The 18,252-nt window shown below is 40.4% G+C and overlaps 2 protein-coding genes across 4 annotated transcripts in view; both read left to right on the forward strand.

Annotated features, from left to right (window-relative positions):
• Window positions 1–11,748, forward strand: part of dnmbp (dynamin binding protein) — a 38,551-nt gene extending 26,803 nt beyond the window's left edge. For 2 of the 3 annotated variants that reach the window (XM_087794088.1, XM_087794090.1), the window contains 13 exons: window positions 504–712; window positions 1,674–1,773; window positions 2,639–2,786; window positions 4,013–4,030; window positions 4,663–4,862; window positions 4,934–5,064; window positions 5,144–5,248; window positions 5,993–6,121; window positions 6,192–6,527; window positions 7,566–7,754; window positions 7,827–8,025; window positions 9,330–9,949; window positions 10,943–11,748. In XM_087794088.1, the coding sequence (XP_087650214.1) occupies window positions 504–712; window positions 1,674–1,773; window positions 2,639–2,786; window positions 4,013–4,030; window positions 4,663–4,862; window positions 4,934–5,064; window positions 5,144–5,248; window positions 5,993–6,121; window positions 6,192–6,527; window positions 7,566–7,754; window positions 7,827–8,025; window positions 9,330–9,949; window positions 10,943–11,128 (2,570 nt within the window). In that variant the 3' untranslated portion in view covers window positions 11,129–11,748. The remainder of the gene's footprint in view (window positions 1–503; window positions 713–1,673; window positions 1,774–2,638; window positions 2,787–4,012; window positions 4,031–4,662; window positions 4,863–4,933; window positions 5,065–5,143; window positions 5,249–5,992; window positions 6,122–6,191; window positions 6,528–7,565; window positions 7,755–7,826; window positions 8,026–9,329; window positions 9,950–10,942) is intronic. The other variant, XM_087794089.1, reaches the window with a different exon arrangement.
• A 1,328-nt stretch (window positions 11,749–13,076) lies between these two features.
• habp2 (hyaluronan binding protein 2) lies at window positions 13,077–17,630 on the forward strand. Its single transcript, XM_087794091.1, has 13 exons — window positions 13,077–13,165; window positions 13,272–13,299; window positions 13,362–13,454; window positions 13,517–13,627; window positions 14,214–14,330; window positions 14,912–15,028; window positions 15,096–15,267; window positions 15,328–15,419; window positions 15,489–15,720; window positions 15,786–15,928; window positions 16,002–16,139; window positions 16,943–17,088; window positions 17,151–17,630. The coding sequence occupies exons 1-13, from the start codon at window positions 13,109–13,111 to the stop codon at window positions 17,307–17,309; spliced, it is 1,605 nt and encodes a 534-aa protein (XP_087650217.1). The 5' UTR covers window positions 13,077–13,108; the 3' UTR covers window positions 17,310–17,630.
• Window positions 17,631–18,252: the final 622 nt, after the last annotated feature.

Here is an 18,252-nt window from a genome sequence, read left to right on the forward strand (position 1 = left end):
ACCATGTAAACCTGAGTTTTAAAATCAACACTCTATCTGGAAAGATAAGCCTGGGTATTCGAGTTAAGATATTTGATACAATTAAGTTAAACATTCTTATTTTTGGTGTCTACGGTTATGGAATCTCATTGTTAAACCTACAGTCATTTAAATCACTGTTTATTATTCAGCTCGGAGTCTGATTTATTTGACTTAATCAACACTTTTCCTCTTCCAATGGCTGCTCTGTTCTCGTTCTCACCCTCCCTGTCTGTGGTCGTCTGCACTCGGGCTATTGTGCTCCACACAAAGAGCCATAGTTCATTTCAGTTTGTGCTCCATTCATGAAAGGCAGCGGTGCATAAACCAGTCTCTTCTTCCAGTCCCTGGCTTCCCTAGATAGCGGCCTTGACAGATTTTACTTCCAGAGCCGACTGGGTGGCCCAGAAGAGTTTACAAAAACAAGCTGTAACTGATGCATCTTAATGAATCTTAACATCAACATATGATTCTTCTCCCTTCAGAGATGACGCTGGTCTCCTCACAACCCGTAACCTCAGAGCCCGCCTCGACCTACGACCCCAGCCCGGGCACTGGTGTCGATGATCCCAGTCAGAGGATGCTGGAGAAGAGGTCAAAGGTCATCGAGGAGCTGCTTCAGACGGAGAAGGACTACATCAAGGACCTGCAGATGTGTGTGGAGGAGATCGTGGAGCCGCTGCAGAGGAAGCAGGTGAGCAGGATGTTCAAGATTTTTTCTCCCGGAATGTCGTTCTCACACTCAAACTGTCGCCGATCTAAGCAAAAATGGTGTCAACCCAGCTCCATGGGAACACGAGGAGATGTAGTGGCTTTACCGTTTGAAATCAAACACTGAGATCTTTTCATTTAAATGGGTAAATGGGAGTTCTCGACTGCACCGAAGTGCTCGTATAATTTAGAATGAAGCTTGACTATAAAACTGGGGTCCCCCCGGTACGTGAGGCATTTGTTAACGGGCCGCACAGAAAGAAAAAACATTATCTTCTGTTGATTATTGATGTCTAAAAAAGGTTTAAAAAAATAAAACATTCTTTATAAAAGAAAAGATTATGTCTTTAAAGTCTTGTTTTTTCAGTCATGATGCAGTTTTCGTTGCTCTGATGAGGAGAGAAAGAGATTAGTGGATCAGAGTTCTTGCATATGAAAGAGACACTCAACTGTTTTTTATGCTGCTCATTACCATACAGCTAGTGGAGCAGGTTTCCAAGCGTCTGAACCATATATAAAGCCTCATTGAGGTGACAAGACATTCCAGTTTTGAGGGAAAAAGGCACATTTTTTATTAATACTTATATTCTGGATGTGATTAAGTTCTGCCTCATTTTTCATGAGATTTTCTAAAGCCAATACATTTTTTGGGGTTGAATTTCTATACAAAATAAAACAGAATTTAATTACATTTTCCTTTTGACAATCAAACCACGGTACAGACTGCTGCGTTAAATTCAAAGTGCACACAGAAATAATGACATGCAAAACAAGACCATAGTAAATCTGATCAAAAGTGTCTTGACAATATGTCAGTTTGTGATCATGTGTTCCCTACACTATACTATTTAATCGTGTTTATGGTAGATCATCTTCTAATGTATATAAACAAACATTCATGTGGTATTTTAATCATTTTTCGTGTGTAATTATTTGTTCTACAGGTGAAGAATGTGGACTTTGAGGGACTCTTCGGTAACCTTGGCTCAGTGATCGATCTGTCGGAGCGTCTCTTTGACTCACTGCAGGATTCGGATTCCACGGGTAAGAAGCAGCGTTAGCATCAAATCGCAAATCATAGAGAAATGTGTAATACTTAATAATAAACAATAACGATGGAAAAACATTTGAGCACGTTTTGGGGCCTAATCGTAGATCAACAAATATCCCAGGAAAAAACTAAATACATAAAGTCAAAGACACACATAAATTAATTAAGTTAATAAAGGCAGGATTATTGAACTGGTCTGAGTTACTAGAGACACAAACCCTGTCGGTGACGTACAGAGACAGAAATATATACTGTTACCTGAACATCATCCAATGTTGTTTCAAACTTAGACCTGATGAAGAGCTTAACAGACTTTTAGAGAATTTACTTAAACCATATGTTTGTACTAATCTCAGGCAATCAACACCTAAACCTCAAGAATACTCCAGAAAAGTATAAATGACTTGAAAGGTCATGAATTGATACATCTACTGCTCACGTGGCAGACATTATTTGCACATGACATAAAATGTTCACATGAACTAAATGATCATATGACATGCATGATTATTACATACAGGATTATAAGACATCTAGAAATAATAACATCAATATGTAAATGTATTAAAAATACATAACAAAAAAAAAGTTTGGTTGTAGTTGAAAACTTTTTTGATGTATACAAAGCGAAAATGTGTATTACTCTAAGTCTCTATGGTGCGTTGTTTCCTAGGCATTGCTTTTGGAGAGAGTCCGAGGAAAGTGTTGGATTTTTAAAATTCAAAATGAGGCTCGATTCCATCTTTAACTTGTTTAGCAGAAATAAAAAAGGAGTATAATATTTTAAAAGTCTGATTCATTTGTTGCTCCCACATTTAAGGGAATATTTTGAGTAAATAATCTTTGTTTCTTTTTCAGGAAAAGTGTTTCTGGACTTTAAAGTTGAACTGGAGGAAGTTTACAAAATCTACTGCCAGAACCACGACGATGCCATTTCACTGCTGGAAAGTTACGAAAAGGAAGAAAACATTCAGCGTCACATGCTGGAGTGTTTGGAGCGGCTGAGGTCAGTACCTGTGTTCACTTGTTACAATGATTGACATGCTCGTGGAAGCAATCAATTATTAATATAACAAGCTTTTATTTATGTTCTCAGGTAGACTGTAGTTCATTCACGATACTGTTCATCAAAACGAAACAAAAACTACTTAAATAATAAGTACATTTAAATATATGAAGGATATACATTATATTAAATCTATTAATTAATATAAATGTGAGTATTTTAAAGACACTAGGTCGATTATATGAACGTTTTATTCTCCTGCCATTTGATAACAGAGTGTGATAAACCAATGGTTTTACTAACTGGTCATAGTCACGTGTGTTACAGAAATATGGATCCGTTATCACGGCGGATCCCGTCACCTGTAAAGAGAGAGTGTTTTTTAGACTTTGTCCTGAGGGAAAAGATGATCTTTGGACCTAAACAAGTATTTAACAACAAACTGTGTTGACATAGAAACGCGCTCTAAGAATTATGAAAAAAAAAAAAAGAAGAAAAGTTTTCTTTCCCACTCGTGATGGGATGATTTGTTTCCATGCACGTGTTTGCACTCGGCCTTACGTCTATAGAGCTGTGCTATGTGCCCGGCCAGGTTTCTCTGGCCCGGTTGGTTTCGCCAGCTGTGACTCAAACAACAAGCTTGAAGATAAACACTGGTTTCGAAAGAGTTTTCAAACAAGACATAGACATAAGATTTATGGTAAAAAACGTCAAAAGTCTGACAGATGAGGAAGTGTTAAGTGTCTTTTGGAGGATATTTGGATGTTCAAGTGAAAGCTTAAAAAGGTTTCACTTCAGTGGTGCAACTTTTATGACCAGTAACTATTCATTCATAGATCAAATGAGTTAGTCAGTATCTGCACGCAGATGAGGGTGTCACTCCCAGGTATCAGGGAGGGGACAATCTATATTTATATTTCAAAGTATTTAAACATTTATTTAGAAATATATAGAAAATTATTTGTTGGAACATTTTCCAATTGTTTTTTAATTATGAGTTGATCAAAACTAGGTGCTTAATTATCTTTATTTATATTGTGTTTTCACCCTAAATTATAATGATGTTCTCAATATTCAAGAGTTTCCATGATACTCACTGTGAGTCAATAAATAGTAAACAGTGGACTCTACACTTTAAACCTGTATCTTCTAGTACTGTGACTTGTTCATGTTGTTTACTACCAAGAAACATGTGTAAAGTGTCTCTGTCATCCGCTCCTCAACAGGGCCATATACCGAGAATGGTGAGTTCAAGCGTCCTCATGTATATCCAGCATGAGAATCCCGGCATGCTATTGTCATCACTAACACCTTGACTGCGTCCCAGTGTGTGTATTTGGCTTAATAAGCTTCAAGTGTTGGCGCGACAATGTAAAAGCATGTCTGCTGAAAGGCTTCCTTCCTGGGTTCATAGTCTTCATCGTGCTGTTTGCATGTGTTTGTGTTGCTGTCCGGAGAGACTTCTCACAGCACTGTCCTTGATTCTGTGTGATTCTGATCTTGACTCTTGTGACACCTAGTGGACTGAAATTGCAAACGTACAGAATAAACATAAATCATCTCAGACGATCTATAAGCATTGTTTCCTTTTATGATTAAAAATGTAATTCAATTAATATTCATTTAATTTAATTTAATTTAATCTTATCTATTTATTGAAGCTGTTGCATCTCATCCACTGAGTGTCACTGAGAGGTGTTTTCTCTACATTTGGTGACTCGTTTAAATCTTCCTGAATCTTTCCCGGTATCATCAGAATGATTCCTCATTTGATGATGACTGTTGCATTCAGCGTACACGCTGCGAGTGTGATTCTCACTTGAATTTTACTTTTCTATAGTTTTTTCTTTTTGCAAATGTTGTTTTCCCTCCGCAGGGGAAAGACGAATTACATAAACCTCGGCTCGTTCCTGATCAAACCCGTCCAGCGGGTGATGCGCTACCCGTTGTTGTTGATGGAGCTGCTGGGGGCCACGCCGGAGAGCCACCACGACCACCCCACGCTGACCGAGGCGCTGCAGGCCGTCAAGGAGATCAACATGAACATCAACGAGTACAAGCGCAGGAAGGATCTCGGTAAAAACCTTTACTAAATCCTTGTTTGCGTCAGAAACATTTTGCTTGATGATTTTTTTCTGCCGTCACAGTGGTGAAGTACAGGAAAGGAGACGAGGACACGTTCATCGACAAGATCTCGAAGCTGAGCATGCACTCCATAATCAAAAAATCCAACAGAGTCAGCAGCCACATCAAACACCTGACTGGAATATCCCCGCAGGTAAGCACGCTTGGGCTCGGAGAGTTCAGGTAAACTAAGAGGAAGTCACTCGTAAATCACGTTTTCTTTTCCCGCCCAGATCAAAGACGACGCTTTTAACGAAGCGGAAAAGAGGTTTCGGCTGCAAGAGCGACTCGTCAAGTCTTTTATCAGAGACATTTCATTGTACCTGCAACATATACGGGTGAGAAAAATGTGTAGTTACAGTGTGTAGATATGTTTACTGTAAATCACATTTTTTTTCAGTTTTCTGTTGATTTTAAAAAGTAGCTCAATTTCACTTTAAAAGTTTCAGAAAAAACTTAGATAAGTCCTTTTTGGTGTGTCAAATTAGAATAGTAAAGGTCATTTTAACTTGTATTTTCTGAAGTGCTTATGGAACAACATTGATTATATAAATAATTTTACATCCTCAGTTATTAACTCCTTTTTTAAGGTGATTCTGTCAACTACTGCTGTTCTTCTCTTCTTTCTTGCTCTTTCTTTTCTCTGTGTTATCTTGACCTTTAAAGTATATATTTTATTGAGTATTGTTTTGATTGTTTAAGCGCTTTGTGACCCTGGTCTGGAAAAGCGCTATATAAATACAAATTACTTACTTACTTACTTACTTTATTAGTGCCAGAACAGGATGTTGCTGATGAAAATAATAATAATAATAATAATAATCATTTCAATAAAACAAATATTGTACACAAACACAGTTGCATTATGATGAATGAGTTCAGTTTTTCCATATTTTTACCTAATACATTTTGTGTGTTCTTTAATAATATTATTCCTTTTAATAGTTATGTTCAATGTTATTAAAATTCTAATATGTTCCTTTCCTCGGCACACAAAAGTACTTATGAAAAGATTATATACATATAAAATAAAAATGAGCTTTAATAGAATTATTGTGGTTAAAGTATTTCTGTATTTCCAGGAGTCGGCGTCTGTAAAAGTTTTGGCGGCCATCAGCTTCTGCGACATCTACACGGATCGCAGCATCCTGGACCCCGAGCGCTTCCAACGAGCCCATCGCTGCATCAGCGACAAGCAGTTCACCGATTTTGTAAGTCTCCGCTGGCCGTTGTTCCGAAGATGTCTGAGATTCTCACCCCGAGTTGTGACCCTCTGAGCAGAAGGAGCGAACTGAATCCCTGGTCATCAACCCGCTGACGCAGCTGCTCCTCATGTTCGCCGGACCGCACAAGCTCATCCAGAAGCGCTTCGACAAGCTGCTGGACTACGACAACTGCAAGGAGCGGGCGGACCGACTGCGGGACCGCCGGGTCCAGGAGGAGCTCAAGGCGTCCCGGAACAACTACGAGGCCCTGAACGCTCAGCTGCTGGACGAGCTGCCCAAGTTCTACACGGCGGCCGAGGAGCTGTTCACGGGCTGCGTGCGCGCCTTCGCTCAGGCCCAGAAGGACTTCATGAAGACGACACTCGGGGAGCTCAAGCCGACGCTTCAGTTGGTGAGTGTGGTTTTGATGTTTGCAGACAGATGATCGATTTATAGTCAAGTGGGTTTCGGGGCTTTCTGGACAGTACTTCTTTCAAGAAACATCTTAAGACATTTTTATTTGTTCAGGCTTTTCCTTGATTTTCTGGAACTCCTGTGTTGTTCTCAGTGTTATCTTGTCCTTTAAAGTACATACTTTATTGAATATTGTTTTGATTGTTTAAGCGCTTTGTCACCCTGGTCTGGAAAAGCGCTATACAAATAAGAATTACTTACTTACTTCTCTTTGACTGTAACTTTGCAGCCCTCATGAGGTCATGATTCTGACAGTTTACAATTTGATTTTGTATTTACCATTGTACCAACTCAAACCTGTAAATTAATATATAAGTTATTTTGGACTTTTAACCTTTTCTTTGCACATTTTGCTGCTCGTAATAATTTAATAGAATTCTTAGATCCTTTTATAGAAATAAATGTATTTTAAATCATTTTTAATTTAATGGTTTGTAAATATTTTAAAGGAATTATCTTTTTGTTTCTCCATTTTGTTGTTTTGGGGTTTTTGTTTTTGACTTCATGGTCCTTTACAACAGTCACAATATATAATTTTGTCCCAAGGAAATGTAATTGCTGAATTAAATCCAACGAGTCACATCATCAGAATAAGCCTTGAAAAATTCCTTATTTATTTAAAAGTCATTAGAAGTGTTGGTGTGTCCTGTAAGATTCTTGAACCAGAGTAAGCTCAAAGTAATACTATTTTGAGGGAAATCATTGACAACCTGAGTCTAACATCCTAATTTGAGATCATGACATAAATATGACATAAGTATTTGTTGTTCAGAAAGTGATAAATCTGGAGGCTATGCTAACGCCAGAGCTAGTGGTTACTAAATGATGGTTAAACACTCAACAATAGTGCAGCACAAAAGAGTGAGTCGATAATGAGGGAAGAAAAGAGCAAAAAGATGAAGCCAACATTAATCTCTGACACTATAAGTGATCCTGGGTGAGAGGGATTCATGTAACTCTTCTATTCTCCCTCCAGTTCCCTCGAAAAGTGGGGGCAGAAGGAAACCTGATCGCACAGTTCCACGACGAATACACCCGAGTTCTTCAGCTTCTGCAGAGCTTCAGCTTCTGCCCGACGGACGCACCCCCGCCCACAGCCGCCAAGAAGCCTTTTGAGAGGAAGACGCTGGAGAAACAGACGTCTAGGAAGCAACTGCAGGGCCCCGTGAGTCCAACACTCGTCCTCCTTCATCTCGTCACTCGTAGAACCAATAATGAAATAAAACGTCTCTTCCAGCCCAACTGTATGTTGCAGACGGATGAACACCGAGGAAACCTCCTGATGCGCTACGGACCTGATAAGCTCTTTCAGGCGGAAAGGAACTTCAACGCCGCTCAAGACCTGGACGTCTCTGTTCTCGAGGGAGACCTTGTGGGTGTGATCAAGCAGCAGGATCCTATGGGGAGTCAAAACCGCTGGCTCATCGATACTGGAGGTAAGACAATCCTCCTGAGAGTCAGCAACTACTTACACAGTACTTACACAGATAACCAATCATAAGTGTTCGGAAAAATCGGAGCTGCTGTTGACCAATGAGGCGTCTGTTTTTTGGTCATGTGATAGGACAGGAGACTGTGGTGTCAATAGAGTTTTGAGTCTTTATTGACAGCGATGAATAACAGGCTTTTATAAATTGATAAAGATACAAAAACTACAAAAATGTAATTCATACACAAGTGTTTATTGTACTTATACATGGTTTAAAATGTTCGTAAATTACTAAATAAATATAGTGCTACGTAATATTAAGCTATGAGGAGTATCACTACGGTGCCTTGCGGAGTAATACTACAAGAATCATGGAGTAATACTGCAGTGACTCACGGCGTATTACTACGGTGACTTGCAGAATAATACTACAAAATCGCTGAGTAATACTACAGTGACGCGCGAGTTGTACTACGGTGACTGGCGGAGTAATACTACAGTGACTCGCAGAAAGATATTTCGATGACTCACGGAGTAATACTAAGGTGACTCGCAGAGGAATACTACAGTAACTTGCGGAGGAATACTACAGTGACTCGCGGAGGAATACTACAGTGACACGCGGAGGAATACTACAGTGACTCGCGGTGGAATACTACAGTGACTTGCGGTGGAATACTACAGTGACTCGCGTAGGAATACTACAGTGACTCGCGGAGGAATACTACAGTGACTCGCGGTGGAATACTACAGTGACTCGCGTAGGAATACTACAGTGACTCGCGGTGGAATACTACAGTGACTCGCGGAGGAATACTACAGTGACTCGCGGAGGAATACTAGAGTGACTCGCGGTAGAATACTACAGTGACTCACAGAGTAATACTACGGTGACTCACAGAGTAATACTAAGGTGACTTATTGAGTAATACTACGGTCATACTGCAGTCACTCGCAGAAAATTATAAAATAATGCTTAAAAGCTTTAATTTATTCAGAGAAAATGCAAGATATTTAAGTTGGACTTATATTCCAAAAATATAGTTAATGAAGGTCTGTGATTTATCGGTTATGTTGGCTAAAATGTATTATTTGAATTGGGTCTGAAAGATTTATTATTAAGAGGTGTTTGATTGGAGACTTCCAGTGGTTATCTAGTGCAACTGTGTATAACTGGTTGTACAACATTTATAACCCTCGACTACACATGTAGAAAAAAATCTTAACGTTGACACACATAAAAAGTAGTGACTAAAGTTGAAATCCTGTCAAATGTGTGACTCTATAACTTATCCTCTGATTGTTCTGCAGTCACGCAGGGGTTCGTGTACAGCTCCTTCCTCAAGCCCTACAACACGCGCAGGAGCCACTCGGACGTCTCCATCGAGAGCCAGTCGTCCAACGAGTCGGGCTACGGCGGCTCCTCGCCGGTGTACTCGCGCCAGAACAGCACCAACACGCTCATGTTCAACCCGGAGACGTCCACCGTCAGCTACTCCGTGACGCAGAACCACTCGTCGTCCCCGCAGCCGTCGCCTCAGGACGCGCTCCACTCCGACTCCACCAGCCAGAGCAACTCCATCAACTCCTCGCCCCGGAACCCCCCGCACCGCAGCCGGGAGCACAAGGAGCGCCGGCGCCACCACTCGCCGGCCCACGGGCCGACGGAGGCGTCGCATCCGCACCGAGGCTCGTACGACAGTCACTCCAGTCCTCAGAGCCACAGGGACACCCTGTCGGAGACGGACTCCTGTTCCTCCGGCAGGAACGGACGCTCGCAGCCCAACGGCAGCTCAGACAGAAGCTACAGCACGCTGCAGAGGAAGAGCCGGGAAGAGGGTCGGCAGAAAAAGTCTCACCCTCGGGAGGAGTACATCGAGCCGGAGCCGGAGCCGGAGTCGGAGCTGGAGAGTGATGTCGACGGCCATCAGGTTTGGCTTCAAACATATTACGACCGAAGTGCTTTAGTACAGAGTATAATATGATGCTGCGTCTTTGGATGACAAGTTTTAGTATCCAGAGGTTAATCATGTGATCAAGACTCGATGGGGTGTTACGTTTAAGTGTTTGCCTCAGTACTGAATACGTTTTGTGGTTACGCCCCTTTATCGTGGATCACGTGCAAAGATAAATTTGAATTATAAAAAGAAATGTTTATGAGCATTTAAGCAAAAATAGGCATCTGCATGAATTTGACCCCAAAGAACTAATTCCATTAATATTTAGTAGAGCCTCCTTTCACCTGTAGACGCATCCTATTGCCACAGACAAGTCCCTGTAGTCCTGCAGGTGGTATTTTGGCCCATTCCTCCATACAAAACACCTCTAGTCTAGTCAGGTTTCTTGACTTTCGTGCGCCTGCTTCAATCCATACGATTTCAATGATAATAGGGGACTAGGATGGCCATTCCAGAAGATTGTACTTGTGCTTCTGCATGAATTCCTTGGTGGATTTTGAACAATGCTTCATTTTCCTGCTGAACAATCCCAACCCGGCGTAACTTTAACTTGATGACCGATTCTTGAAAATACTCTTTCAAGAATCTGCTGATACTGAGAGGAATTCATCCCTGTACTAGCCACGTAGACCCATAACATGGACACTTTACTAAATTTCACAGTAGACAATTAGTTCTTCTTCAATGGGGGTTTTTTCGCCATGCATACCTCCTCTTATTCTAAACAAATAACTCTATCCTACTAGTGCATTTCCATTTGATACTCACGCCTACATTGTTTAACCTTCATTTGTTTACCTAGTTATGTTGACTTGTTGTGTTTGCTGTGTAAAGTAGATGCTGTGATTTAGTTTTTCTCCCCTTACAGATGTTGTAGTTTGTATTTCCTAAATTATTTAGTCTTTTATTTCTTGCTTGTTTCATCTAGAAAACTCAATTCTGAACTGTTCTCTCCTTCGTCCCCAGATCTACTACGCTCTCTACTCCTTCAGTGCACGGTGTGCAAACGAACTGACCATCTCCGCCAACGAGCGGCTTCGGATCCTGGAGTTCAAGGACATGAACGGCAACGGCGACTGGTGGCTCGGGGAGCTCAGGGGCCGGCAAGGCTACGTGCCATCCAACTACATCCGTAAATCCGAGTACACATGAACGGGCGCGAGACTCGGAGGCCGCCGCGAGAGGCCGACACCGCGAGCACATAAAAACAAACATCTGGAAAGTATTCTTTTGTTGAAGTGAAGGACTGAGTCTGACCTTTAAAATTTAGATTCTTATATTTATTTTTATATTCTTTTGTACCTTCTGTTTCTATCGATGACCTGTGAATTGCACCAGAGTCTGCTATATTCTCTGCAGCGGAAGAATGTCTTGAGATCACGGTGGGAATGTAAAGGTTTTAGTAAAAAAAAAAAAAAAGAAGCAGTAAATGCAGAATAAGTGACTCTCAAACTAACATGTATACTCAACGATCGGAGCGTGAGGCACTTAATTCCGAGAGAGTTTGAAGTGTCTGTTTGACATGGGTTGGAGTTTGGATTGTAAACATCATGGTTTGCAGGATTACAAAAGCTCTTGTTGATGAGTTCGGGTGACACTGTGAAAAAGAGTGACCTCTTCATCTTTTAGTACTCGCGAGCGCCCGGAGGAGAACGTCTGGAATCTGAACCTGATTTCTTCTTCGTGGAGTATGAAGTGTTATTTTGTCCGAAACATGATATTGCTCTCTTTGTAATTGGACACTTTATGAATAAAACTGCTTCCATGGCGTTCGTCTGTGTTGCTTGTTGTTTTTCACTTTGCAAATATTAATTAAAACACCATTATTACTGTACTGTTGTTTAACTTTTTATCAAATGTATCTTCAGGAACTTCAACCTTCAATATGTTTTGATAAATACCTTGTCCACCTGGACATGGATAATATTTAGCAGCCGATTACAAAGACGCTGTTGTTCAGACCTTTAATATGAGCCGCTGGAAACGACTGAGACAATGTAGTACACATGCGAAGCCTGAGGGTGGCGTTGTTTTGCTAATTTTTAGATGAATATGTTGAGAGTTTTGTTAAATATTTGACACTACAATTTCATTGAAAGAATGAAAGGAAATGGTTCGATCTGTCTCAGCAAATGTTGTAATGTATTTTACATTTTTATCTTTATTGGGCTATTATTCATTAAAAACTATAAAGACTGCGTGACATATTTTACAAATGTGTAAGTATTAACAAATGCACAATGTGTAATTTCTAGTATGCACAAACCATAAAACACAAACAAGTTTGGCATCAAACACAAGTCCTGAAACACACACAACACAATACAAACCGGCTCTCGTTACACACCAGACTTCTGTCACAGTTCTATGGGCTTATTTTTGTCTCGTAACATTCGTAAATGTACAGAGCGTGATTACAAATAAAAATGGGTTTGAAAATAACAAAATACAAGTAACAGATATTAAATTAACATTCGTTACGATAACTATTATTTGTTACGATGACGCAGTCCCGCCAGCAGGTGGCGGAAACACCTCCGTTCACCAATTTACACGCAACCATTCAATGTGGATTTTGCTTTTTATTAAGGAATTGAATGTTAAAGGAAGTTAAATGTACTTCTATCGTCTCCTCTGCCTCTTTTAAAAATAGAAACAAGAACATACATAAATTGTATTTATTAATAAACCAATATTTTATAAACTAGAACCCAACAACTTGCTCTATTTCTCCCTGTAATAAAGAGTTTGATTGAAATGTAAATCTAAAGTTTAAAACCTTGTTCTAGGACTCTTGCTCTTTGATCAGAACCATGTCAATATCACTTGATCCAAGCAAAGACCAGACTAGAAAACCCAACAGAACCTCATCAAACAAACAAAGACGTGACAGAGATCCATTTTGTCTTCAAAGTTCAAAATGTCATTTTTGATAAAAAAAAAAAAAAGAAAAAAAGATTATCAACGGATTTAGTCGAACGATCTTCAGTAACTTGTGAACGTTGGTCTCTGGGAGGTCAGAGGTCAAAACGTGTGTACAGTACATCAGCACTGGACTCTGCTCAAATCAATGTACCAGGTTAGAGTGGCTTTCATTTCACTGCAGGAGAGACGAGTCATTTGAGGAGGAAGATGGAGGCTTCTGCTGCTCTGCTGATACACTTGTGTGCGTTCACGGCTCTCCTCTCTGTAAGTTGTTCAGTATTTTCAAGGCTCAATGAAACCAGTATGTCGCTTAAACTAAACACCTGAAGGTGCAAAAACCTGACTTCAGATATCAATGCTTGTGTTGCAGGTGAGTTCAGCCCAGGATGCATATGAAGGTACATTTAATTCTTTCAGTCCATGGAAGTGACACGATTAATCTGACGCAAACTCATCGCAGGTTATTACGAATATTACGACTACGTGACGGAGGCTCCAGTCGATGTCATCGTGGAATATGACGACTGGTTGTACGAACTGGTGGACGTACAGAGTGAGTCCCGCACCTTAAATGAAACGTTTAACTTAACATAACGACTCATGTCCGTCATGTAGGTAGTTGTGTCTCTAACCCGTGTTACAACGGGGGGAGCTGCGACCCCAAAGATGACGGCGGCTTCTTGTGCATTTGTCCCGAACCTTACACGGGAAAACTGTGTCAAACAGGTAGGACTCACTGTTCATTGAATTACAACTCACTGGACTCTGATCCGTGATGTTTATTCAGCGCTAATATTTACAAAAGATGATCAAGGCAACAAGAACCCCCCCTCTTCCCCCACAATCTATGAGGTTCATTGATGAAGTTACACACAAGATGGATGACAATATTAAAATGACTAATTATCGTAAATGTTTTATTATATTAAAAAAATTAAAATGATATGAATCTTTAAATTTAGCTAAAACATTAAGGGGATATTTGTTAAACAAATGAAATGGTCAATCAAATAAATGAGTCGGCCATTTTGTTTGATTAATATTGTCTTGATTACATTTTTCTTTTTGTATGAGAAGTCAAAATTTTACCAATAAATTATTTTCATTCAGTTGTATTTGAGTAAAAAAAATATAATCTAAATCCATGATGTAGAAAGATTTGATTGATTTACATTGATTGGTCCAACAAACTGAACCATAAATAGTCCAGGATCACAGAGCAGTAACACGAGTGGTCTCTAATAACATTTTGTTGTTTACTACGATATGATTTTTCTTTAACTTTTCATTGATGTACAAACTTTCTTTTCAGTGAAGGATGTTTGCAAGAGTGTCAGTTGTGGTAAAGGAACCTGTGTTTTCACACCCACTGCACCATATTATGAGTGCAAATGCAAGGCTCCTTTCAAACCGCCAAACTGCAAGAAAGGTATGTTGTTAAAATCCCAATCTGTAGGTTTTAAAATGCTGTTTTTGCCGCCCCCTATCGTCCAAATAGTGCAATTTCGTAGATTCTCTGTTTCACCGTTCGCCAATTTTCAACATGAACATTTATTTACAAAACAAGTGGCTATTGTTGTGTCAGGTTTTATCTTTCTGGTAAGGTGAAAAATTCTCTCAGTTCTTCAAATGAAAACTCTGAAGTTGAAGACACCCAGAGACAACACAATCGTTAAAAAAAATCAGGGTACCCGGGGACCCAAATATGGCCGACCAAGACCGGTGGTCCGATGGTTTTCTCCGGATCTCAGTGGATTAAAGTTCATGTTGATGTGGTCGGTTATAAAGATGTCGGTCTTTAAGGTAAGATAATAAAGAGAGATTATAGATGTCAACAATAAGAGTCAAACTGATGTTGAATATATTCATCTTATCGCGGAAAGAATGAAAATATCAAAATCAAACTATTCCTGTTAAGTTAATAAACATTTTGTTTTGACTGCTAAAAACATGATGGCCTACTATGTTGTATATATTTGTTTATTCTATTTGTTTATTTAACTTCTACAGCTGCGCCCTGCAGACCCAATCTATGTCAAAATGGAGGCAGTTGCACAAAGGGGCTCAAACCCACAACCTTCCAGTGTCATTGCCCGACAGGATTCAGCGGGAAGTTCTGTGAAGTCGGTAAGTATTTTGAGTTTTCTCTAACATAACATGTCGAACAACTGATGACGATATTCTACTTTTTTAGGACAAAACGACTGCTACGAAGACAATGGGGAGTCGTACCGCGGAACCGTGAGCGATACCGAGGGCGGCGAGGAATGTCTGGACTGGAACTCCTACTTCATCCTGCAGAAAGGCAGAGATCCGTTCGTACAGTATGCCGGCTTCGATGGACTGGGCCCTCACAGCTTCTGCAGGTACGTGTGACGGGGTGATGCTGGTGCTGCTTCTCCAGCTGACGGTTGTCTCTCGTCCAGAAACCCAGACGGAGACGACAAGCCTTGGTGTTTCTACTCCAAGAACGGCAGCTTGAAGTGGAGTTACTGCGGCGTCAGGAAGTGCGCAACAGGTACGAGGTCGAGGTTCGAGGTCGATCATTCGGTTTGACGCGCCTTTCGTTCCGTCTCCGTTTCTTCAGCTCCGGCCACGAGACCAAGCATCGTTGATCCTCAACCTCCGAACGAGTTCTCACAGTGCGGACGGCCACTGCCCTCTCGTGCCTCCAGGATCTTTGGTGGCAAGAAATCTCTCCCCGGTGCTCATCCCTGGCAGGTCTCCTTGCAGACCAGAGACGGTCAAGGACCTTTCAGACACATGTGTGGAGGCACCTTGCTGGACTCCTGCTGGGTGCTCACGGCCGCTCACTGCATGTACGTTCCACAACGAACCCTATAGTGGCGAATTCTATCTGTAACACCCGATTGCTTGTGTCCAGTAAAAGTGGGGTGGAGATGCAGGTGATGTTGGGAGGCGTGGACCTGGAGAAGAACGAACACTACCAACAGGTCATTCCTGTGGAGAAGGCCTTCGTGCACGAGAGCTACAGGGAGAGCCAGTGGGCTCTACACAACGATATCGGTGAGATGCTTCTGGGGAAATTTTTGGAGCCTCACCAAAGCTCTGACCTTTTTGACCTTGTTTTCCTGAGCAGCCATGCTGAAGCTGAAATACACCAACAAGCCGCTCTGTGCCCGAGAAACACGGTTCGTGAAGACCGCCTGCCTCCCGGGGCAACCGTTCACCAACGGGACCGAGTGTATCATCTCCGGCTGGGGTCGCACTGAGACACGTGAGCGCTGCGTTTGTTTTCCTCGCGGCTGGGGAACTGGGTTTTCACGAGGCTGGCACCAGAAAAAGTTGCTTTAAAAACACACTTTTGTTGAATTTTCATTATTTTATCTATATCTCTATAAGAAAACACACAGAAACAATTATGATCAACCTTATAAAACAAAACATAAAAAAGGGAAGACAATAATAAATATATTTAAATCAAAAATGAACACCTGCAATATGAATGAGGTCGAAAAACGGCTCAAACATTTCAATCCGAAACTGTCCTTTCAATTCCCAACCGTTTCCTCCAAACTCCTCATATCATTCCTTTCCATATACTTTAGGAATGGTCTCCGTATTACTTCAATATCTTCAAATGAATCCATCAGAATAGGTTTTTTTTAATCCTGACTCTATCATGTTGACTAGTTTCAATATAATCTGGAATTTATTTAGACCATAGGTGGGGATTAAATGTACCAAGAGGCCACTTTGTACTTGTTAATTCCAATGCTGAGGGGGAAGAATAAAAGAAGGAATAAAAAAAGAGGATAAACATTAAACACACACTTGTTAACATGTCATTGAACCACTCATCATGTTTTTAGTTAAAATTGTATTTCATTATAGAGAGAAAAGAACGTCCTACAACAAATATTTATATCTTTGTTGGGTTTAGAATTAGAGTAGTGACTGGCAATACAATTCAAATATACATATATATAAATGGTTAAGGTGTAGAATTTCCAAAAAGCTGAATAAATCATTCAATCTCCACGTTCCATTTACATTGAATTGATTTTTTTGTTGCTCCAGAGAGATACGGAACCGATCAGCTTCTGGACACCCAGGTCCTGCTGATCTCGCAGGAGAGGTGTAGCGCCCCCCACGTCTACGGACGAGCGCTGGACGACAGCATGTTCTGTGCCGGGAACATGAGAGGAGGCGTGGACTCCTGCCAGGTGTGTTATCTGTTCTCATCACCGATAAAATCCATATCATTGCAACTTGGTGTTCCCTGCAGGGAGACTCTGGAGGTCCTCTGGTGTGTGAGAGGGATGGAACACACTACCTCGTGGGAGTGGTCAGCTGGGGGGACGGATGTGGCAAGAAATACAAGCCTGGAGTTTACGCCGACGTCCAGAGATTTAATGCCTGGATTTCTCACTATCTGACTCAATAAAGACGATCGATGACCCTTTTGAAACGGTTGTAAAGATTGATATGATTTTGACTTACCTAAACTGGTGGAGGAGATTGAAATGGAACAACCAGTGGGATGAGCCTAACCAGTTCAACAATACCTCGTGTCGAAACTGAAGTAAAACTATGGTGTAAACTGGTTTCAAATGATCAGATTTACGTGTGTTTGTAAAATAAACAAAAGCTTGATGTGGCATGGGGGGCCAAATGCGGCCTTTGAGGGTATGAATGCGGCCCTCCTGAAGTCAGAGTTTAATTATGAAACTGATCGTGAATAAACTCTCTGAAATATTTTGAAAAATTGTACATTTTTTTACTAAAATTGCAGATTGTAATAAAGTTGATATTTTGTGCAGTTTTGTAATTGTTCAGTATATTCATATTGTCTGAAGGGCCCCTCATAACAGTCGGTTTATATAAAGTGGCCCCTTAAGACATTGATTTGCTCTATAGAGCTTCTACAAGACTCTGTTGATCAGGACTTAATAAAATAGTCCTTCTTCATATGAAACATTACATTGAAGCGAAGCATCGTGCATATAGGATGAGTTGAATATTGCAAATCCTGTATGAACTCTTTTTGTCAACGTCAACCCAAGACATAAGTCAGTCAGAAGGTAATTGGCCCTAATCAATGTTATTCTTTAATAAAGGGGGTGGTTCCTGAGGGGCCACATTCTTAACTGTGACGCTGAAAGAATCAACAAATAAATATGGTAGAAGAAAATACATATGAAATTAAAAATGCTGTATATAAAAATATATTCTATTAAATAATAAATATAAATCATATTGTTTGTATTGTATTTCAATATGTTCATACATTTTATTTATAATATATGATAAAATCTAGTAATTATAATTTATTTTGAATTTCCTTTCAATTTATTTAGAGAGAAAATAGTTTTTTTGTTTTATTTTAA

This window comes from Callionymus lyra, chromosome 6 (genome assembly GCF_982586985.1).
Source record: "Callionymus lyra chromosome 6, fCalLyr1.hap1.1, whole genome shotgun sequence".
In the NCBI taxonomy this organism is placed as follows: Eukaryota; Metazoa; Chordata; class Actinopteri; order Syngnathiformes; family Callionymidae; genus Callionymus; species Callionymus lyra.

What these genes read in the sequence shown, in the direction of transcription:
- habp2 (XM_087794091.1), top strand. Translation starts at nt 13,109, where the DNA reads ATGGAGGCTTCTGCTGCTCTGCTGATACACTTGTGTGCGTTCACGGCT. An exon ending in CGTTCACGGCTCTCCTCTCT is followed by an intron (nt 13,166 to 13,271) that starts GTAAGTTGTTCA and finishes CTTGTGTTGCAG; the next exon opens with GTGAGTTCAGCCCAGGATGC. An exon ending in CGTCAGGAAGTGCGCAACAG is followed by an intron (nt 15,420 to 15,488) that starts GTACGAGGTCGA and finishes CCGTTTCTTCAG; the next exon opens with CTCCGGCCACGAGACCAAGC.